Source organism: Quercus suber, unplaced genomic scaffold (assembly GCF_002906115.3).
Source record: "Quercus suber isolate HL8 unplaced genomic scaffold, Cork oak 2.0 scaffold_367, whole genome shotgun sequence".
Taxonomy (NCBI): Eukaryota; Viridiplantae; Streptophyta; class Magnoliopsida; order Fagales; family Fagaceae; genus Quercus; species Quercus suber.
This window is the reverse complement of record NW_027069819.1, coordinates 424,427-448,134: the sequence shown is the minus strand read 5'-3', so window position 1 is coordinate 448,134 and position 23,708 is coordinate 424,427. Positions and strand designations below refer to the sequence as shown.

At 36.9% G+C, this 23,708-nt stretch overlaps 2 protein-coding genes across 5 annotated transcripts; one reads left to right on the top strand and one right to left on the bottom strand.

The window, feature by feature from the left end:
- The first annotated feature begins 1,344 nt into the window (after positions 1–1,344).
- On the top strand, positions 1,345–7,755 carry LOC112035701 (replication factor C subunit 3). The gene is made up of 9 exons (XM_065760439.1): positions 1,345–1,661; positions 2,203–2,419; positions 3,335–3,414; positions 3,510–3,669; positions 4,542–4,623; positions 6,594–6,724; positions 6,848–6,910; positions 6,990–7,061; positions 7,351–7,755. The coding sequence occupies exons 1-9, from the start codon at positions 1,358–1,360 to the stop codon at positions 7,448–7,450; spliced, it is 1,209 nt and encodes a 402-aa protein (XP_065616511.1). The 5' UTR covers positions 1,345–1,357; the 3' UTR covers positions 7,451–7,755.
- A 2,068-nt stretch (positions 7,756–9,823) lies between these two features.
- On the bottom strand, positions 9,824–23,394 carry LOC112035685 (protein CELLULOSE SYNTHASE INTERACTIVE 3). 4 transcript variants are annotated; one of them, XM_065760426.1, is made up of 9 exons: positions 23,257–23,394; positions 22,708–22,915; positions 22,198–22,354; positions 21,770–21,872; positions 18,403–21,472; positions 14,835–17,379; positions 12,229–12,683; positions 10,698–10,814; positions 9,824–10,443 (listed from the first exon to the last, which is right to left on the bottom strand). In XM_065760426.1, exons 4-9 carry the CDS (start codon positions 21,832–21,834, stop codon positions 10,282–10,284), a joined length of 6,414 nt encoding a protein of 2,137 aa, XP_065616498.1. In that variant the 5' UTR covers positions 21,835–21,872; positions 22,198–22,354; positions 22,708–22,915; positions 23,257–23,394; the 3' UTR covers positions 9,824–10,281. The 4 variants fall into 4 exon arrangements, with proteins under 4 accessions (XP_065616498.1, XP_023924283.2, XP_023924285.2 ...); XM_024068515.2 differs by lacking the exon at positions 23,257–23,394 and having other exon boundaries at positions 22,708–23,190; XM_024068517.2 differs by lacking the exons at positions 10,698–10,814; positions 23,257–23,394 and having other exon boundaries at positions 22,708–23,200.
- Between the last annotated feature and the right edge of the window lie 314 nt (positions 23,395–23,708).

The window sequence follows — 23,708 nt, the reverse complement described above, 5'->3', positions numbered from 1 at the left end:
AACATTACATTTTCTGAGCAACGATTGTTAGCCCTGCGAACACTTTCAATGGTTAACTGAAACTTGGAAAAGTGTGGGCACTGCAAAAAACAAAACCAATGGATATTATCACTGGGGAAAAAAAATGAGCAATAGTTATGGAATTTTAAAAATCAATTGGAAAGGGGAAAAAAAATACCTTGAGTACGGGGTAATATGACATCCATTTGCAGATAAAACCAAAAAGACATTAATATAAGTATTTTAATAAAAAAGAAAAAGAAAAGACAAGTATATTATACAAGACTGAAGTCAAGAGAACTCACATGAAACGAAAAGTCGAACAATTTATAGGAACATATATTTATGTGAAGAGAGGTGTCATGGGTCGGAGCTCGAGGGACGGTGGGGAAGAGGGTGAAATGGGTTTATGGAAGGAAGAGTAGACGCCGGCATCGGATTGGGGTTGTCTTCCTCGTGGATTTCTCACCTGGGCTCTTCACCAGCATCAGATCGATGTAGGTCTTCCTTCATCAATCTTTGGTGGGCATGGAACTCTCTGAAGGCACAGGCTTAGCTAGGGTACGGTGAGGAGTGAAAAAAAAAAAAAAAAAAAAAGAGTAAAACTTTGGTATTTATTTGTAAAAAAAAAAAAAAAATAGAGTAAAACTTTGGTATTTATTTGCTACAGTACTTTTAGCCAAATTTTATCATCCACGTTTTTTCACTTATTTGCTACAGTGTTTTCAGTTTTTAGTTTTAGCAAAATAAGTTCTATCCAAACGGACCTTAAAATGACAAATGATTATTTCCTACTTAAAACCTCAATTTTTTTCTCATAAACCAAACACGAATCACCAAAACCCAAAAAGATTCGAAATTGAAAAACAAAAAACCCTAGGTATCATCATGAAATTCCAAAATCTAAAATTGGAGAAAGAGAGAGAGAGACAGAGGAATCTAAGAAGCAAAAATGACAACGTATTGAGTAGAAAGAGAGTACCTTCGGCATGGTGGGCTACGATTTTGTTGACAATGGGCTATGATTGCTTGAGAGTGAGTGAGTGAGTGAGCTTGAGAGGGAGGAGCGAGGTTTGACTGAGTGAGGGTTTGACTGAGAGTGTTTCAGTGTGTTTGAACGAGTGAGTCGTTTGGAAGTGTGTGTGTGTTATATGGTCTGCAGATTTTGAGTCTTATAAACTCGATTTCTACATGGCTAAATTTGCTCTATTTGAAAAATTTGTCCACATAAGAGTGGCACAAAAACACTAAAACCAAGCTTTAGAAGCTCGAGTTCTAATCTTGAGTTTTAAAAATTTGATATGTTAGTTTCATACCTTCTTTTTTAAATATTTAATGCTAAATGGAAAAAGAAATCATGATTGGCGCCATTCATCAGTGTTGTGTTGGCCAAAAGAACCCCGCTTTGGCACTGTCTCACACACACTCCCTCTTCCTCACTCAAAAAAAGAAACACAGCCCCCAAATCCAGCAACACCATAAAATTTTCACCATGACGGAGGTAATTTCTCTCATGGACATTGACGACGACAGCAACAAGCCCAACAACAAGGGCAAAAACGTCGTCGTCCCTGGCGAATCCAAAGCCACTCCCTGGGTCGAGAAGTACCGCCCTCAGTCCCTCGCTGACGTGGCTGCTCACCGCGACATTGTCGATACCAGTTTAGTAACTCTCTTTCTCTCTCTTATTTCCTAGGGTTTCTCCGTGTCCGTGTTCTTCTTCTTTTTTTTTTAGTTTTAAAAAAATTGTTCGGAAAGAAAAAGTAGAGACTTCGCATTTTGGATGAGTCCGATTTTACCTATTGTTTCTCTAGGGTTTTCTATATTCTTGCTGTAATGATCTGTTTGCTCCAGGAAATTGGAAAGTCTAGGGAGAGAGTAGTAAACTATAACACATTTCCGTTGTCAATTTTTAGGGTTATGTTTCAATTTGTTTGGTTGCTGAGAAAATTTGGGAAAAGAAAGGGAAACATAATAGTATTGAATTTTAAGATTTGTTGCTTATTTAGGACGCAAGAGAGCAATACATTATACACAAACGAGCCTAGTGCAAGCTTTACGTTTATGTTGTTTTTCTATCATTTTATTTCTTTTACCAAATTATGGTAGAAAAAGAAAAAAGAAAAAAAAGATAATGCAGCTTAAATTTTAATTTGTTTATATATTTCCTATAGCCTTGTTTTAATTATTGGGTTTAAATAGTTGATAGGCTGACAAGTGAGAACAGATTGCCCCATCTTCTATTGTATGGACCACCTGGCACGGGTAAAACGTCGACTATCCTTGCTGTGGCGCGCAAGCTTTATGGAGCGCAATACCACAATATGATTCTGGAGCTCAATGCATCAGACGATAGGGGAATTGATGTTGTGCGACAGCAAATCCAAGATTTTGCAAGCACTCAAAGCTTCTCATTTGGGTATCTTTCATCATGTTTACTCATTATCATTTTTTAAATTTATATTCCTTTGATGTTTGAGTGTGTCCGCTCGGGCTGTGTATATTTCATCATTTCAACAATGCCTCATACTGGGTTTTGAGTTGTAAATGAACTTAGATATCTGGGCTAATTTGTTATAATGCCTTCTCTGCCCCTAAATGTTACTATAAACACAGACAATGGAAAATGGTGTTTTGTGGGACTTCAGCACTCTTCGATTTTTTATCCATTCCCTATTTCTTATTGTACTTTGACAACTGCTTTAAAGTGTGAAGAAGAGTTCCTATATAATATATACAATCTACTCATTATCATTTTTTAAATTTATATTCCTTTGATGTTTGAGTGTGTCCGCTCGGGCTGTGTATATTTCATCATTTCAACAATGCCTCATACTGGGTTTTGAGTTGTAAATGAACTTAGATATCTGGGCTAATTTGTTATAATGCCTTCTCTGCCCCTAAATGTTACTATAAACACAGACAATGGAAAATGGTGTTTTGTGGGACTTCAGCACTCTTCGATTTTTTATCCATTCCCTATTTCTTATTGTACTTTGACAACTGCTTTAAAGTGTGAAGAAGAGTTCCTATATAATATATACAATCTGCAAGATAGTAATAAGATTGCCAAAGCTGACTAAACATCATACATTTCTTCTACTTTTTGGGGGTTTTAAAGTTTTTGTTACATCCCATGATAGAGTATCCTGGCCAGTTTTTATTTGACCATTAAATTATTTGTTTGTGCTCTAGTTCTAATGTTGCATTTCACATTCTATTCTTCTCAATTTTGCAAAACCCAAGGTATATTGCTTCTTGGCATGAAATATTCACCGGGGGAAATGTACTTCATTCCTGTAGTTGATTACAAAATAGTTTTGTTTTTTAACAGTGCAAAGGCATCTGTAAAGTTGATCCTGCTAGATGAGGCTGATGCTATGACGAAGGATGCACAATTTGCCTTGCGTAGAGGTATAACTGTATAAGTTGTTACGCTTGCACTTTATTTAATTTTTGCTCCATTTCATTGTACTCATACACCTATTTTATTATGCTTTGTGGTATAGTGATTGAAAAATACACAAGGAACACTAGGTTTGCACTTATTTGCAATCATGTCAACAAGATTATTCCTGCACTACAGTCAAGATGTACTCGGTTTCGTTTTGCTCCTCTTGATTCTTTTCATGTAACTGAGCGACTCAAACATGTTATAGAAGCTGAAAAGTAAGTATATTGTTTTCTAATTATTAATTACATTTGTATTATCTTGAAACTTGATGGACTGTTGTGGGTGGATTTTGGCATAAATGTAATTATTAATTACATTTACGTTTTGGATTCTAGTGTTTTGCGTCAATTGTTAGAGGGTTACTAGTCATCTCCATCTCCGCTTATGTTTATTGATAGTTGTTCTTTTTCATGACTCTTCTTATTTCCTTGGTATATTTCTTGCATACTGATATTTTTTAATAAAGCATTATTATTCATCAAAGAGTTGTTAAGAGCATTATTATTAGAATAAATTTGTAAATAGTAAAAACAATTAGCTGTGGTATTTGATTTATATAAAGGATATGTTAATCAAGTAGCTTGTGAATAAGTATATGTTTGGATTCAGCGTCCACGTTTTATGTTTGCACCTTTTTTTTTTTAATTAGCGCCCATGAACAGTGCATTAAGGCAAATGAACAGTATTTTGTGTGTGTGAACAGTAACCGGAAATTATTATTATTTTTTTTTTATTGTTTTCAGTTTTCAGCAAAATAAGCGGTATTTAAATGCACTCTAAGCTCAAATTTTTTTGACAAGAAAAGATTGAGCTTGAACAAGCTATCTAGCTTGGTGGTAAGATTGAGTTTGACTCATGTTTAAAATTAAATTAAATGAACCAATCTTGATATTTTAATACTCAACTCGGCTCGTTTACTACCATACCATTGGATAGCCACTCCTTTCTTTTTGCTTTAATAACATTGAAAATTCATTGATAAATGATGCCAGAGTACTTATGTTACATTATAAATTATATTTATTTATTTGTGTTTTGGATTACTAACTAATTATTTGCCTTTTAAAAATTTTTGTCATTGGACTAGGCTTGATGTACCCGAAACTGGCTTAGCGGCCCTCGTGCGACTTAGCAACGGTGATATGAGAAAGGCTCTGAATATTTTGCAGGTTATAAGAATTTCCCCTCCTCAAATTTTGCTGATGTTGTTGTCTCTATGTGTGTGTTTGGGGGTGTAGATGGTGGGGCAGGGTGTTGTATTTTTGTTCTTTACAGATGTGGATTAGGAAGATGATAGGTTGTTACAAAGGTGTTAAGTTTGCAATTTATTGCTTAGAAGATGGTACCGGATGCTCAAATGGTCATTGTTATTGGTCAGTAACATTGCCAAATTGAATGTGTAGAACAGAAATATGGCCACAACGTTGGTGGTTCAGTGGTGGTGGTTCAGTGGGTAATCATGATTATCAGTTTGACCAATCACAGTGGCCCTTAAATATCTTTTCCTTTTCAAATTATTTTGATTAACAACTTATCACAGCCAAAACAACATATGAAAGAAAATGGATAATTGTGCCATGTGTTGATTGGATGAAATGTGATATGTTTTGGGGTAAACTTGAAATTGCTAGTTGTAGGATTTGAGCCCATTGTTGCTATAGAATGTGAAAGATGTTTCAAGAGTTTCTTGTAGCGTCCACGTTTTATGTTTGCACCTTTTTTTTTTTTTTTTTTTTTAATTAGCGCCCATGAACAGTGCATTAAGGCAAATGAACAGTGTTTTGTGTGTGTGAACAGTAACCGGAAATTTTTTTTTTTTAAAAATTTTTTTTTTTATTTTTTATTTTTATTGTTTTCAGTTTTCAGCAAAATAAGCGGTATTCAAACGCACTCTAAGCTCAAATTTTTTTGACAAGAAAAGATTGAGCTTGAACAAGCTATCTAGCTTGGTGGTAAGAGTGAGTTTGACTCATGTTTAAAATTAAATTAAATGAACCAATCTTGATATTTTAATACTCAACTCGGCTCGTTTACTACCATACCATTGGATAGCCACTCCTTTTGTTTTGCTTTAATAACATTGAAAATTCATTGATAAATGATGCCAGAGTACTTATGTTACATTATAAATTATATTTATTTATGTGTTTTGGATTACTAACTAATTATTTGCCTTTTAAAAATTTTTGTCATTGGACTAGGCTTGATGTACCCGAAACTGGCTTAGCGGCCCTCGTGCGACTTAGCAACGGTGATATGAGAAAGGCTCTGAATATTTTGCAGGTTATAAGAATTTCCCCCCCTCAAATTTTGCTGATGTTGTTGTCTCTATGTGTGTGTTTGGGGGTGTAGATGGTGGGGCAGGGTGTTGTATTTTTGTTCTTTACAGATGTGGATTAGGAAGATGATAGGTTGTTGCAAAGGTGTTAAGTTTGCAATTTATTGCTTAGAAGATGGTACCGGATGCTCAAATGGTCATTGTTATTGGTCAGTAACATTGCCAAATTGAATGTAGAACAGAAATATGGCCACAACGTTGGTGGTTCAGTGGGTAATCATGATTATCAGTTTGACCAATCACAGTGGCCCTTAAATATTTTTCCTTTTCAAATTATTTTGATTAACAACTTATCACAGCCAAAACAACATATGAAAGAAAATGGATAATTGTGCCATGTGTTGATTGGATGAAATGTGATATGTTTTGGGGTAAACTTGAAATTGCTAGTTGTAGGATTTGAGCCCATTGTTGCTATAGAATGTGAAAGATGTTTCAAGAGTTTCTTGGTTCAAAATGCTCATGACTCATATGTTATTAAGCTTTGTGCCAATACATGAAAATATTGACAAGCAAGCATTCTATGAATCTTTATCAACTGTTCTTGCATCCGCATCCCATTATTGTGACTTTTCAACCTCTCTCTCCCTCTCTCCCCCTAAAGAGCAAAAATAAGCCATTATACTTTTTTTTTTGGCTAAAGATCTAAAGCCCTTATACTTGATAATACAGATTTACTTTCTTCATTCTCATCATGGGTTCTTGACATTGGAATTCTGGGTTATGTTTGTTTTCTAGTATTTGTTTTTTCTTTGTGAACAGTTCCTAAAGACATTGTCAATATCTTTTTGATGTATGCAGTCAACACATATGGCTTCTCAGCAGATAACAGAAGAAGCTGTGTACCTGTGCACTGGAAATCCATTGCCCAAAGACATTGAGCAGATATCATACTGGCTTTTGAATGAATCTTTTACAGAGAGCTTCAAACGTATACACCACCCCCCCCCCCCTCTTTTTTTTTAATATACTGCTTTTGTTAAAACTAGCTACATTTCTGTACAAGTTCCTGTTTCCCCATCCATTAAATTTATTTTTGTGCTTTAATTTGATAGAATATCTGAAATGAAGACAAGGAAAGGATTGGCCTTGGTAGATATTGTGAGAGAGGTGACAATGTAAGTGCTGTTCATTATGCCAGGTGTCCACTGTTAATTTTATTTATTTGATCTCATCTTCACTGCATTGTTCTGACAGGTTTGTTTTCAAGATCAAAATGCCATCGGATATTCGAGTTCAGTTAATTAATGATATGGCCGATATGAGTATGTTCCCATATCTTGCTCTTTCTTATTTTGCTATTTTTGTTCTCAATTATAAAAGTAGATGTCGAACTTAATCATTTTTTTCACTTCAGTAAGTGATGTAACAATGCATGTAAGTGTCCATGATACAATAAATCAGTTCACAGATGTGTACATCTAAAATTGCATCTAGACGTTAATATATATATATTTATTATATAATGTTGGACCTGTTTAAGTGGACTATGGAAATTGACTTCGGACTTCCTGAGGCTTCAATTGCATTACTCTCTTTTATTGGTTTTTATTTGCAGGTACAGGTTGAGTCTTGCGTGCAATGATAGGTTGCAACTCGGATCGCTTATTGCTTCTTTTACACGAGCTCGCTCTGCACTGGTTGCTGCTGCAAATTAATTATGTTTTGATCTTATTAGGAGGTGTTGCTTTCCCATACCATTTCACTTTTGAGGCATATGGTTTGTTTCATCTCTGTGGGGGACAAAGTTGACAGAATCTGAAGTTGTTCTGTATGATTTTTGGACTCTAGAATGGGATGTGCTCACTTATGTAGTCTGCAACACTTGACTAAGAATGTAAAGGTGTAAGTTTGCCATTGTGCATGACAGTCAAGATTTCACTCTCAACTGTTTTACGTGGGGGATCTCTGCATGTACTATTTGATGTATGTCCATTTGAGGTGCATGATATTTGCTTTGCTCCGTCTTGTGTTAAGGCATATCTGCTCTGATCCATCTTGTGTTCAGTCTCCACGCTGAAATTTCCCATTATAAGTTATACGCTAGTCTCATATTCACTTCTGTAGCTCATCTATTCCATCCTGTTTGAGAATTATAGAAATTATGATCAATAAGCAGGGTAAACAGTGCAAATGATAGAAATGTTAATTTATGCCACGGGTGATTTTTAAATTTTGGTTGTTAATTAGGAGAGCCTAGCATGATAGCATCCCTTAGAAAGAACCACAATGGACCCCTCACTTGATATATTAAATATATTGTAAGCTGGTTTTTGAAATCTGAGAACCTTCAGCTTTGAAAACTGCTGCACTTTTTGTTCTGGAGCTTCTGGCACTTAATGTTTATGCACTCTTTTCTTTCCTCAAGTATTCTATGGGGTTTGATGGTCTGAATGGAAGAAGTATCTCAGGGAGCGACTGTAATCTCATACAACTGCTTCTTTTCCGTCTGAATGAATCATGTGGATGCTACCTGCACTCTTCATAATTCATGCAATCCATTCAAGGCTTCAAGCCCATGAGCAAGCTTTTGAAATTATGGTAATGCCCTTTTGTTTTTCTTTTGTGTTTTGCGTTTTTAGGGTGGGGCGGGGGCGGGGGCGGGGGTGAGAAGCAAGGGTTTTGTCCGGAAATTTTAGGTCTTGTGTTTAAATTTAATTAAGGAAAAAATATTGCACCCAAAGAATTGTATTGGAATTTTGTCACATTTAATTCACAAATCTTCTCAAGACACTCAAAAAGGGGCTGGAGGGTCAGGAACCCTATCAGGAATTGGCTTAGAAATCTGATAATATATTTATCAGTCTTGAATAGGAGGACTAAATGGGTCTTCATAAACGATTTTCAAAAGCTGGAGTAGAGAACGGTGCCAATGTTCATCCGAAGAGGTTAAAATAAATTAACAGCAAACTAACAGTAGACCAATTTATGATGACAGGATTGAGTGGATGCACTTAGAGTTTAAAATGGGACTGGGTCAGTGGAGTTTTACCCCTAAAAAATGCAACAGAAGCCTGGCTCTCCATGAATAACTGAGAATGGGTTTAACATAAATAAGAGTCCAGAGAGGCCTCCACCTGCTGGACAAAACACTTGTTGCAACAGTCTCGTATCGGAGAAATTATAGAGTCTTCTAATGAACCACGTCACTTGTCCATTATTTCACTTATTTAAAATTGCTGAGTCAGTAATTAATTTTTGTTTAAAATTTTTTTCTAATTAACAATTTTAAACAAGTGGCAGTTTTTTAGTAAAATGGTGGACCACATCACTTGTCCACCATGAAGATCTTATAATTTCTCCTCCTATTGAGAGATAAGAGAGGATGCCAATAAGGAGTCAGTCCAATAGACTGCTTATTATGTCCATTGTCATCATCTCTTTCAGTTCTCTGTTTCTTCTAAACCTTCCTGCTTCCTACCTGTACCTTCCCGTACCTGAACCTTCCCGCTTCCTACCATGGCTTCAATTTGCTGTGTTTTCTTTGTGAAAATTTGAGTGAGTATGAAGGGTTTCGACCATGGCAGGGTTTATATTTGTTGAAATTTTTGTTATAAAATTTTAGTTGAAGTAGAATTTTCAAGCTCTTGAAACATATATCTAATAAAATTTTACTTAAACTAAACTATTGCAACACTTGATAAAATAATTATACGTTGAAGAGAAATAATAAATATATAAGATATAAAACCTAAAATAAAAAGAAAAAGAAAATAATGGTAATGTGATAAGTTGTGGGAGCAGTAGAATTTTCAAGCTCTTGAAACATATATCTAACTAATAGTGTTTTACTTAACTAAACCATTGTAACACTTGATAAAATAATTGCACGTTGAAGAGAAATAATAAATATATAAAATATCAAACCTAAAATGAAAATAATCTAAAAAAAAATAGTGGTGACGTGAAAAATTGTGAAAGTTTCAGAGACTTCAGTTATATATATAAACATGATTGATCGTCGCGCACATATTAAGGATAAAAAAAAAAAAAAAAAAAAAACTCCAAAAAGGCTGTGTCGACTTGAGAGATTTTTATCGGAATCATTTTCTATATAGCGGCTTTCATATAATTGATAAGTTGCAAGGTACAGCTCAATCTCACTGCAAAGGCACCACTCAGTGCAAAAAAGCTCAATTCCATCACTTTCAAATGCCATTTCTCTCTGGTTTGTTTAAATTGCTAGTACCTATAAACTGACCTGTACAACAAACTTTGATCAGCTTTAAAATTCTGTACCATAGGACCCCTGTTCAATCCTCTTATGACTTATCACCCCTGCAAATTAATAAATATAATTTACACTTACACCTCGAGCAGCTTAGTCTTTCAGACTACAAAACTGGACCTGCAAAATATGTCAATAATTACAAGCAAACTAACTTCTCACGCCCCATCAGGATACCATTAATGCCACCTTTCTCAACTTTCTTTGTAGTTTGCCGCACCTGTATTTACTGTGTTTGCTAATATGGAGGTATTGTACCCTTTACATGTCTTCATTTGACATCCTGTTGGACCAGATAATCTCTATTTCAAGCGTTCGAGAAGAGCCATCTTTGTTGCTGTCATGATTAAGGCTGAATAATCCGCTGTATACTCCTTCAGTCACAACTTTGTCAATTTGGATGGTCACTCTTCCCAGTGTTGACTGAAAAAACCACCATTCTCAATCAGAAATATGAAAACATTGTAAGCGGATTGTACATTGTGGACAATTACAGTGCACCACATCAAAGTATAAAGGGCACAGTGAAACAAAACGAGCAAAGGTTCACAATAATAAACTACTTATTTTTCAGTAGAATGAGCACCGCATCCATACACTGCATGGTGACAGCAATGTGAATGAATCTCTCAACCAGGAGACAAGTGCTAAAAGCATGTAAATGGAAATCTAATTACCTTCCCAAAAGTATTTTTGCTTTTGCAAAGGATATGGAGCTTTTGTCCCTTTGGGGGTACATCAAATGCCCATGTAAACCCTTCTTTCCATTCAGGTGAGGTACTGTGGCTCACTACCTAATAATGATAAAAGGACATTTTAGTATGAAAGTACTTACAGGCTGATTGAAAGAGTATATGACATAGAATAGAATGTGAAACATATTAGTAAAAGGTCTCTTGCGTGTCATTATAGAGTACAAGTTTAAAATTGTGCAATGTGGGAAAAATTTACATCATATGTTTTTTTTTTTTTTTTTTTTGTGAAGTATTTTCTAGCCCCAAGTGAAGGGGTAAAATGGGAGATTCAAATTAGTGACCTCTACTTTATGAGGCATCGTCCCCAGCTGATTGTGCATAATATTTCTATTGTTAAACTGTTCAGAAAAAAAGAAGAAAGAAAACTGTGCAAAAACAAACGTGCAAAGTAGCATTATCTGATAAAGAAAGGTCATTATGAATTTCATTTACATGTACTGTGAGAGAATGATATTAGGTATAATCAAGTTAAAAATTTACAGGCACCGCATTCAATAAGACTTTAAATAATTCAAATCAATATAACATGCCATGAAATCTTTTTTGATAAAGAAGATTTAGTAAAAGGGGCACACACTTCAATTGAGGGTGTCTTTTTTGAGAAAGGGAGTGAAAGGTATATGTTTGATTTGCAAGGAAACTGATAAATTGTAGAATGCTCTTACATGAGACGCAGCATGCAAATTTTTATTAAGTGACATGAATGCATGGTTTCATGTGGAAAAAGGGGAATATAGCATGTGTGTGAGCATGTAAGAGAGAGAGAGAGAGAGGAAAAAATTGATACAACTTATTGGTCTACATTTTGCAATTAATACAAATTTATAAGGAAAAAAGAAAGAGCAATTGACACATGATAGAGGCTAGGGCCTTGCCTGCCCAAGCTTCAGTTAACCACATACAAATATCATATTATATATAAGATGTGCAATTCCTGCACTTCTCAAGAAAATTAAAGCCAACTAATTCAAAGGGCAATTTATGTACCCAGTGAATCCAAGACCCCAACCTCACCCTCCACCGAAATCTTACAAGGAGAGGAGGTACTGTGAGTTAGAGCCCATTGGCAAATTTACTTGTCATAAAGTTTCAAAAAGATGGGGAATAATGTCATTGCCAATGAGAACTAAGTTAGGTGACAGACCAAGGTGCTCCCAAATCATTCAAAGATAATATTCTAAAACCCTTTATTGCCTTATAACTAGATTGCAACTCCAATGGAAATCAACATAGGGTCTTGCCATCATATGAAAACAATCCAACAAAAAGTAATAGTGATTCACTTATTAAAAAAAAAAAAAGCAGCAACAATGAGTCATCATTCCTAACATTCTGCCAAAAGTAAAGAATCAATATCTGAGCAACCCTAGCCCAAGTTATGATTTCAACCAAGCATATAAGCATGGAAATAAATGGTTTGTTTTAGCACATATTGATTCAATGGAACAAATACCTTGGTTTGTCGTGGAGGACCATTACCTATTGTCAATCGACAAAAGGCATTTGTGCCTCCCATTGCCTGCTTTAGGTTGTTCCCTCGCTTAATAGTAACAGTCAAACAGCCTGGTAAGCAGTGCAACAAGCTGTCTGCTCTCTCATGAAAACTTGGAGGGCAGGTTTTCATGAGCATTTGCAGGATGGGAATGGCTTCGGCCGCAACCATGGCCTGTGACTTTGCAATATCTATTGGCATGTTTGACCAAGAATGTTTTAACAAGCACAGGGTGTCCAATACAGATTCCTGAGCCGCCTCACTACCAGATTTAAGTGCTCCTACCAAATGGGGAATGCAGAGTGTAGAAGCTTCAGAGATATGGAGCTTAGGAAAGTTTGTGAATATCATATTTAAGGTTCTCAAAACCTCTTCGTTGATTGTTGCATTGGACCACAATTCTCTTTCTAGTGCAGCTGCAAAACAATGAAATGACAGGATTCAATGTTTAATGGAAAGAAAAGCAAGAGGATGCCTACTTCTCAACAATCAGAGAATAAACCAGAATATAGGACTTGCATAAAAGAAAATTATAACAATAAGGTGAAAGTTGATTGCTATGTATAAACTCTGCCAATCCACTATCTTCACAAAGTTTTGTTCATGATCTTTGTCTAGAAGTTTCTTTAATAAAGATATGAAATATTACATTCAGACATGTTGGGCTACTTTATATAATTGTTATATATAATTATAACAATAGCAACTTCAAAAGATCAAAAGGTCATTTAGATATGAAGGGCCAAATCTTGCAACATGCAGTAAGAATACATATTTTGTCCATTTGCTCTCTCCCTGATAAGGTTTCCTTTCAAACTTTTATCATATTCAAAACTACAAAGCACTCCATCTCATTGATGCTCTTAGAGGAGAAAGGTCTATATGCAAAGGGTTACACCAGTTGTCTACTTTTTACTTATGACGTGCCAGGTTTCAACTATAATAATGGCATTGCCCTTCCATACCTCATTACTTCTACACTCATCTCAACTAGATTGAATTTGTTCATGTTTCTTCACTTTACTCTGACAAACAAAAGTTTCCTTGATCTTTACTTTAATTTGCATGCATCAGTCACGTAGAGCTCCTAAATCACTTTACCAACTGTCTCTTTCGATAAGCCTTTACCAACTCTTTTGCCATTCCTTGCAGAAAATCTCTCCCTCTCTCTCTCTAAAAATCTTTTTTGGTTTATTTATTTATTTTTTATAAACTTTAGAAATGCTGAGGAAACCAATTTACAAAAATCCAAAAAAGGAAAAAAGATCAGGAAGAATAATTAGGGTCAGACTTCACCAAACACGTATCTCGCGCTCAAACATTTGGCTATTCTCTTTCAGCCAGATACAACAAAACAAGCACAAAGGACTAGCCTGCGAAGCTACCCCAGTTGACTCCTCTAAGATTCTCCCATGCCAACCAAAAAATAAGGACGGAACCAGAAATATCCCATGAAACCCAAAGGAAAAGAGCATAACTCACAATTCCAACGTGAACAATAGATTTATTAACCTACTAAACATAGAACACCAGTTAAGAATTACGTCTGTTGATCAAATTATCAGATGTCAAAACTTATTTCTGGAGCAATTATCCAGACAAGTTCTAACATAAGGCTGCTAGTCTAACAATCACAGTTTTGAGAACAGCGCCACTACCAGGATAAGAAGACAAGTTCTAGTTTTCTTGTTGAAATCTTTCCTCTCCAGAAGTTACTCTTTCAAGTAATTTTCTCGACAGATTCTCTATAAATTAGTTCCCAAGCTGAATTCCGTGAGCTCCCAATGATTACACAATAAATGCTTCTCTTAGTTTGTTAATGATGTAGGATATACAAAGAAATATATATTTTGATTTAGTCTTATTTAATTTTGGATAATGAATTATATTTTTATTGGTCAATTTTACTTTATTTTAAGTCTTAGTACCTAATTAGGTTATTAGTATTTAATTTTCTAGAGTCAAGGGTATTTATCTCTTAACAGGTTAACCATTAGAAAAATCAGAAAATAACAAACATTTTCAGGGAGTACGTTTTTATTTGCTACTAAATACAATCTTAGTCAAATCAATTTTGCATCAGACTAACTTGCTATTAAGAACCCAAAGACATTATCGATGTAACAGACAACTTGACTAACTTATTATCCGAACATTGGGGAAAGTAACCATAACAAAATGGAACAGATCATTAAAATGCATACTAACAATGAATAAACATGTATAACTTTAAGAATATATGAGGCTGACTAAAGAAAATGAGAACTTTAGTATATGATTTTGTAACTGCATTTAAAAATATTCATGAAATTTTACTTGGTGGATATATGATATTGAATAAAGGAAGTGAGAACATGTATGAGTTTGTAACTGCACTTAAATATATGTACATCATGGAATTTAATTAATATAGAAATGATTAATAAACACATATAACTTGATGGGCATATGAGATTAAAGAAAAAAATTGGGTTTAGTGTCTGGATTTTTTAATGCAATATATCAAAACGTATTAAGAAAAAAAAGAAAGTAAAATAGAGGATTAAACTTTTTCAATTGTAACTTACCTGTCAAAGATCTGATGAGCTCATTTGACACATATTCTTGAAGCGTGTGATTAGAAAATAAAAACTTAATCAGCAATGCTGCCTGTCCGGAAACTTCTGGATTAGGAGAGAGTAATAGTTCTTGAATAACCAATATGCCACCTGCTTCTGCAACAGCTCGCCTATTAGTTCTGCTGTGCATGACAAAGTTTTGCAATGCACAAATAGCCACCATCTTCATTTCTTCTGTTGACTGATCTTCAAGCAAGCTTATTAATGCACGACATGCAGAGACAGAATCACTAGCTCTAGCAAGTCCTTCATGCTGAGAGAGGTCTCCTAGAGCGAGAGCTGCAAGAAGCTTGCCAGACTGTGACCTGGTTTGTGGGTCAAGCAAATACTGCGATAAAGGTGCTATTGCATATTTGGAAACCTTCATCTCTCGTACCCTCACATTGTTAAATAGGGCTTCAAGTAACCGTCCAGATTCTTCTTCACACTGATGAGATCTTAAAAGGTCCATTAAGGCATCTATAGCACCAGCTTCAGTGATCTGTTCAGCACTTGAAGCTTCACTCCCTTCATGAACAAGTAACGCACTAAGAGCCACTGTGATAGTGCTCTCCACTGTTGAGTGCAACATTTTCACAAGAACTATTAAAGGAACTTTAAAGTAATACTCAGCACTGAAACGCAGAACATTAGAGAGAACCAATGCAGCAGATTCCCACAATGTATGAGGTGGCTGAGGGTCATCTTGAATTATAACCTTTGCAAGCTCAAAAACTCCTCCAGCATCAGCAACTGCCTTTGGCCAGCTTGTGGAGATTTTTTCCAGTGCTCTTATTGCCGTTTGTTGTAAGTTCAATATTCCAATTCCCGCAAGCTGCACAAGGGGCACAACTGCATTTTTTGTTGTAATATCTTGCTGAAAATGTTCTTGAGCAAGAAGATGAGAGAGCAATTCTGTGCCAAGTTGCTGAATGGCCTGAGATGGGGATTCCAGAAACGAAATCAGAGGTTCAATGACTTGACTAGGAGTGAGTTTTAATGTTGCAAGGCTCTGTGGCTTCTCCAGAATATTTACAAGCGCTTGCAAGGAACTGTGCTGTCCCCACAAATCAAAATCTGGACGACGCAAAAGCAGGAAAAGGGGTTCTACTATGTTTGCAGCATCGGTGCTTCTAGCTATTGCATTACTGTTTGTTAAAATGCGGAAAAGTTCTGCAATTGAGGAGCACAATGAACTGGGTGCAAGTGGTAGTAGCTCAAGACAATTATTGATAATGCCAGATTTGACCATATCCAATTTGCGTGGGGTCCGGTCTTTCCCCAACTTTATGAGTGCAGAGATGCTAGCCTCAATGAGCCGATGGTTTGTCCCAGAAACTAAGCCAACAAGGAGATCCACAACATCATAGGCTGCTGCAAGCTCCACCTGATGTTCATCATCCAGCAACCTTTCAAAAGCACAAACACCAGATTCTACTGATGTACTTAAATCAGACTGCATGAGCAATATAAGGGGTTGTATGCATTCAGAGGCAACTGGGTTTTCTCTGAATTTTGTATTACCAAAAAGAACACAACATAGTTGTGCAGCATTTCTCTTCAATTCCAAGGATGAAGCAGAAGATAGTATTTTGTATAAACTCTCCAGTGGGTTTCCTTCCACATCAGTCAACCAGACAGCTTTAGAAGAACTTCCTGAAGTCAGCTTGATCAAGGCAACAAGAGCAGCCTCTTGCTCACTTGCTGATGCAGCATTAAGCATGTCAACCAATGGTTGAACAGCCTGCCAGGCTAATTCAGATTCTCTGATGTTCTCAGCATCAAAAAGCTCATGGAGAGCCCTTGCAGCACTGAATCTAGCACTTCTTGACCCCAGACGCAGAACAGCTATGAGTTGATTTAAGGAACTAGCTGATGCTTCATATCGAATAAGATCAGGATTGCTAAACAATATTCTCAGTAGTTCAGATATGGAGGCCTCAGTTGAATCTTGAGGGCTCAAAGACAGGTACTTTGTCAGAGCATCCAGAGCTCCAGCTTCAGCCATGATTAGTTTATTTGTATCACTTCCATCTGCAATACGGGTCAAGAGCTGAACAGCTATTGGAGGGGCAGCTGGCCTATCTGGTATTGGTCTCAAGAGATCCACCAAAAGGGGTATAGATTTACGTGCAGTGGACCCAACTCTTACATCTTCAATTTCAAAAAGGTGCTCCAGTACAACTTGATCAGGGTTGCGTGCCAGAAAAAATTCTTCTGATAAAGCAACAAGGTTCGGCATATCTGACTCTATGTAACCAATTAGGGTTATTAACCCAGCAACAGCACCTGAATTTGCAATGGCAAGAATTATTCCCTTACTACCATTACAAACAAGACTGGCCATTGCCTGGGCAGCAAAGAATCTATCAATCACTTCATCAGATCTCAGCAGAAGAGCAAGTGAAGGTATGATGCGCATAGTTGCAGGAGAGAGAACAACATTTGGATCTTGGAACAAAATAGCCAGGAGCAAGGAACTAATCCATATACCTTCTGTATCCTCATATTCTGCCTGTCATTGAATAGAATAATTTGGTTCAGCCACTAAATCCTTGTCAAACAATTCTTAAACATAAGCACGTATACCAGTTTATCAACTATGAAATCTAACTACAAGAACTATTACTAAAAATCAGAGATACTTTTTAATCTGTGACTGAGTATCTCCATGCATTATTCTGGCGAGAAAACCAGTATTTCACAATTTTTTTTGAACTACAAGACTCATCTCTTTTTTATTTTTAATGGAATACAAGATTCAATTCCATAACTACACAAACTCGGTAAGCACACTGAAAACAGCGCCCACCTTCCCGCCCCCCCCTCCCTCCCCCCCCTTTTTTCTCTCTCCATTCTCTTTTTTACAATTTCCTTACCCTATCAAAATATCAAATGCCAAACTGACATTCACACCTAAGACATAATCCTTAATTGAGAATAATGTTGCAACAAATTAATATAGCATATAAATAACTTTTCAGCATACAGCACATGAGATGAGCCACTAATTTGGATAAGGTAGACTTTGAAAAAAAGAGAAAATGTGTAACGTTTTGTGATAAGATTTCTACTATTGGCCTCAAATTATACATGCAGGGCACTTCTCTGGTGTGATGGTAAGGTCTCAGGCTACCTTGTGCAAGTGCGTATGTTTGAATGTCGAGAGTGGCTACTTCATGCAAAAAAAAATGCTGAAGAGTAGGACTTTATCCAAGCCAACCTTCCCACTTAGGTGCGACCAGCACTTAGTGATGACCCTTTATAAATGTAGTGGACAGATAAATGTCAGCACCATCTTTATGTATAGGAAAGATTCAGTATTATTGAACCTCACATTTTCACATAGCCTATCAAGTTATGATGCCAAATTTAATTCCACACCATTAGCTAGTTATGGGTCTAATAGGACTCAATTTATAGAATGGTAAAGCACTACAAGAGAGAAACAAATGATGGCCTAGTACCCACGCGAGAGAGAGAGAAAGAGAGAGAGAGGGAAAAACACATAACCATTCGAATATCTATTTGGATGTACCTGTGGATTGGAAGTGTAGCTTGCAAGCTTGTCACAGAGAGCCTCAAGTCCACCAGCTTCCATAACAATGACTTTGTTCTTTGCATGGAAGGAAGCAATTATTGCTAGCAACCACAAGGCAACAGTGCCCCCCAAGATATAGGCTGGATCAGGAACATCAAACTCATCTCCTTCTTGGAATGCAGTTCTTTCCATAAAACCTCTAGGAGTTCTGACTTCAATTTCTAAAGAGGAACAGCTAGAATTTTGCTTCATCAGCTCCACTAAAGCACATATAAGGGGGTTTAAATACCCAGACACATCAAGTGCATCCATTGACTGCTGTTTGTGTTCTTTTGCAGCACAGATGAGCAGTGCAGACCCTCCAACTCTCACTTCTAAACTGGTTGAGTTCATTATCCTATCAGCTAGTGAACCAATGGATCTTGATCTTGCAACCAACAAATCACCCAGCACAACTGGTTGATCCCCACAAAGCCTAGATAAAATTTCTATTGCCTTATCTTGCACAGGAGGTGGCCCCTCAGCCAGACAGTGGACAAGAGGCTCCAAGCTAGATGGAACATCAGCAAGGGCAGACCATGGAGGGTAAGTTAAGTGCACACCTTGTTTTGTCCTAGCCAAGAGTACAATTACATCTAAAGCATCAACAGCATCAGCCCCATCCATATCCATTGCATTTAAGGAATCAACAAGTGCCAGAACAGCAAAGCGGCACTGAGCATTTCCTGTCAGTACATCACCTACTGGGAAATGCTTCAGCAATTGATGGAGTGCACGTGAAGCATTCTGCTTACCTTCTGAGGTTCCTTCTCCCAGTACTCTTGTCAAAGCCGAAACAACATCTTCTGACAGGGCTTCTGCAGCAATCTGGGGGTCAGATAGAAGATTGGCCAGTGCAGCAACAGCAGTTTCAGCAGCATCAATAGAAGAAGTTTTAGCCAACTTGATTAGAGGCATGACATCCCCTTCAGCAAGGTAAGACATCTTGTTCGTAGTTTTGGTCTTGGTTGGGCGGGACAGAGCACCCAATGCTCGAGCTGACTGTGTTGCAACAACTTGAGTTTTGCTAGTTAAAAGCTTCATGCAAGGATGCACAATCTCATCGGTTGCAAGACTATCACAAATATCTTGCCTTGTGCTGAACAGATCAGCAAGGACAGAAGCTGCATACTCTTGAGATTCTTCATTTGTTGAGTTAAGAACCTTGACTAGAGACCTCAGCCCTTTATTAGCTGCAGAAACCTTCTGCACAAGATCCTTGTGTGATGCCATTATGAGTACATGGCCCAAAACTTTAATAATATGGGCCTTTGAGCTTGGAGAATCTCCTAGGAGCAAAGCCAATAACTGATTTATTGTGGCGGAATCAGCTGTTCGGATAAGCTTTGTCAGTGCCAAAGCTGAGGCTTCTTGCCCTCTTGATCCGCCACTTTTAAGGAGCCATAAGAATGCTGGGATGGCTCCAGCACTTTCAACACAGGCACGGATGTCTTCACTATGACAGCACAGGTTCCACAGAACATGTGCTGCATCCTCCTTTGCCTTCTGAGATCCTGTCTCTAACAACTGCACCAGTGGAGGAATCCCACCAGCAGCAGTGATAGCCCACTTGCTGTCATCAACTAGTTCAGTCAAGATTGCAAGCAACTGAACAGCATACTCTTGATGCTGCTCACTGGATAAGCCCAGCAACGATATCAGTAACTGAATTCCTTCTCTCTTCCCAATTGCATCCCAGATGCCTACTCCATCACAGCATAAGCTTGTTAAAGATACTATCAAATAATCTTGCACATCAGCCGCTGCCATTGTTATAAGTCCGGTAAGCACCTTCTTTGCTTCTGCATGGCTGAGCCATCTTGAGAGATAGATATTGCCATATAGGCTGGCCATAGCCTCAAGGACACGCTCTTGAATCAGCTTCTTATCACGGGGCTTTAGTAGAATTACCAGAATATCTTCTATCTGCTTCACATCAAAAGGTTCCTTATCCATGTCAGAGCTGTGCTCAAAGACCATCAGAGTGTAGGCAAGTGCTCCAACTATATCAGCAACTGGTGCAGCTAGGCGAGGGGACCGTGAAAGATCTCCAAGATACAGTATTAAAGCAGACATCCCGCCACAAATATTTGCTAAAGCTTGTGTTGCATGACCCTGTAAAGCCTGGCCACACTCACCTTGCATGCACTCTTTAGAAGGAGCAACTACTGCCCCAATGAGAACAGGAACACCATCAGCATCCACAATTGCTTTCTTCGCTCTGGTTGACTTCGAAGAAAGAGCCTCTAAAGCATCAGCAGCACTAGCACGGACAGAAGTATCATTTTCTTGGCCTACAAGCTGAAGCAAGGCTTTGACAGCACCAGAATCAATTACTTTTGGGATGCTATCACTGAAAGCCAACATCAGACGGGCCAATAGAGAAGCTGCATTGGACTGAGAGGCAGCATTATCAGAAGACAGAATACCCACAATAATATCTACTCCTCCAGCCTCAAGTGTAGCTCTCCAGTAACCATCCTTATCACCACAAAGATTTCTCAAAGCCCCAGTAACGAATCCCTCCACCACTTTATCTTGCTTGTTCTTTGGATTGAGCTGATCCCACAATGTTGGTACTACTCCTTCTGTAACAAATATTTTTATACCAACATGATCGTCTGAAAGCCCACCAGAGGAAACTTCATATATTGCCTCTGCTGCTGCCTTCCTAGCCTTAGTTGATTCAGACTTCAAGATTGAGAGTAATGGTGGGATGCACCCACCTAGAAGCACTTTTAATCGAAGGTCTTCATCTTTGCACAGTACACTAAGAGTTGCTGCAACATTGACTTTTGCCACAGGGGTGCCACTCCTGAGAATGCTTATGAATAATGGCATTGCTTGGCCATGGGAACCAATTAGCATCCGAGCATCCTTTCTTGCTTTAGCAATACCTAGCAAACGTGCTGTAATAAGTTCTTTCTCATGTTGTGAAGACATGTTGGCATGTAGTTGCTCAACAAAATTAGCAACAGTAGCCATTGTGCTTTCTGGATCATCCATTGCTGGTGTTCCATTTAATTCCCTGGAAGTAATGAGCAAGTTCAGTATTGAAAGCCAGAATGTAATACCAAAAATTAAAGCATTTAGCACTGCAAAGCAATGAATCTAACATTGATTTGAACTTTTATAGTGGATCCTATACATATTATGATGGCAAGTATTACTATGAGTTCAATGTTAGAAGCTCATAAGCCTTTTTTTTTAATTCACTTTCAATCTATCATTAATATAGGAGTATAACAAATTTACTTTCTAAAGCATTAAAATCGGCAAATTGGGCACCATATTAAAGGGATCAAATACAGAGAAAAATGATAACCTTGGCTGGGAAGTAGAAGAAGAAGATAGGAAATCTCGTGGTTCAGGGGAGGGAGACTTTGACATTTGCACTAAAACACCAGTTTAGCTCTCTCTTGGGCCACCTGCAAATCAAACTATCCAATCAATTCTACTAATCTAATGAATCGTGGATATGGTTACAACATAAATCTCCTGATAAGAAAAATCTTTAAAAGTAAGATAAAGTTTTAAGAGTAGGTGCTCTGTGTTTGTATGTAAATAAAAGTCTTTGGTTAATAGTTGCATATTTTATAGTTAATAAAAATTTAACTGCGCAAGCATCTCTGATTTATACATAAACCAAAATATATCAATAAAAAAAAAATTCCAATATTTAGCTTTAGATTACTTTCATATGCTATGCCTAAATAGATGAAATCTCAGCACTCAAGATATAACCATACTTACCGAGAGGTATCAGACAAGTCTATGTCACTTAAAACCAGCTTTCACAATTTTAATTTTCAATTGCTCATGGACTCAATTCTTCAAAACTAAATATCCCAGAGCTATCATAGAGCTACAAATCCCAATCCTGACCACCACTGAGCATACTGATCTTCGTCTGACATTTAAAAGAGAAGAGAAGTCAGGACTAACCAACCAACCAACTTACAAGCTATATATTTCCTATGTGCTTTTCAAGACCCGATTCTGTAAAACAACAGTAACAACTAATTTTTCCCCAGTATCACAACATGATTACAGTACCCAATTTAAGCACCATCCCAAATCCAAAGCTTTGCTTAGCACTCACAAAACCAGACTAACCAACCTTCACAATATCCATTTCCTATAACCCTACCCATCCCTGATCCCCAGTAACTACTAAAAAATTACAACAAAACCCAATTCTAAACAAGACCCAGAATTCAAAACAAACAAACTCAAGATCAAATCGTGCAAAAAGAAAAGTACCTCGCCAAACACTGCAAATGCCCAAGAACTCCCTCCTTTATACTACACAAAAACCAATCTTTCTTCAATTGCTCACCATCCAATCCAATTTCTCAGAGAGTTCATACAAGCTCTCAGCTTGAGCTAAAAAAAAGAGTGTAAAGAGCACAAGCTCACAGAGTGTAAGCTTTCACTTAAAACAGTTTTCAAATCAAACCCAGCACCCACTCTGTAGACAACCGACATTGACAAACAGGGATCACGGTTTTGAGTCAAATTCAGATCTTCATGCACACATATATATAATAATAATAATAATAATAATAATACAATTAAAGTTTTTAAAATTAAAAAAAAAATTACAAAAATTAAATAAATAATAATAATAAAAATGTGATTAAATAGTGAGTAGAATAAAGAAAATTTTACGAAAAGTACGGAGATCAGATCAGAGAGAGCATCACAGAATCTAGGGCAAAGAGAAATGTCATTTTCTAAAATAACCACTCATATTATATACTGTGAAATTAGATATAAAACCAAATAATAAAAAACAAAAAATCCTAGTACCAGTGAATTCACTGTCGGACAAAGACACGAATGAGAGCTACGTCAATGGAGGTAAAACCGGTATGTATTGTAGTTTGTTTGTCTGTGTTATTGAGAGAGAGAGACAGTGAAGTCTGAGACTTTTCGCTTCCTTTTCCATGTGTGCATGTTTTTGTTTTTAATTTCTTTTATTTTTTACATGGAGTACTTTTTTTAAAGAATCATTTAATTTATCTTAATAGTTTTTTCTTTTTTTTTTTGGGTTGAGAATCTTCTGATTTATCTTATTGCTAATTACTATATAAAAGGGGGCAAGCGATTCAGTACGGCTGCTGTGAAGAAAAGAAACCCAGTTGGGCCACTGACTGCCGCACGCTAGTTAATTCCTGTTTTTTGGGGATTCGTGCATTTTAATTTTAATTTTATGTTTTATTTTTTTTAATATTTTAATTTTTTTTTGATGGGGTTTAATA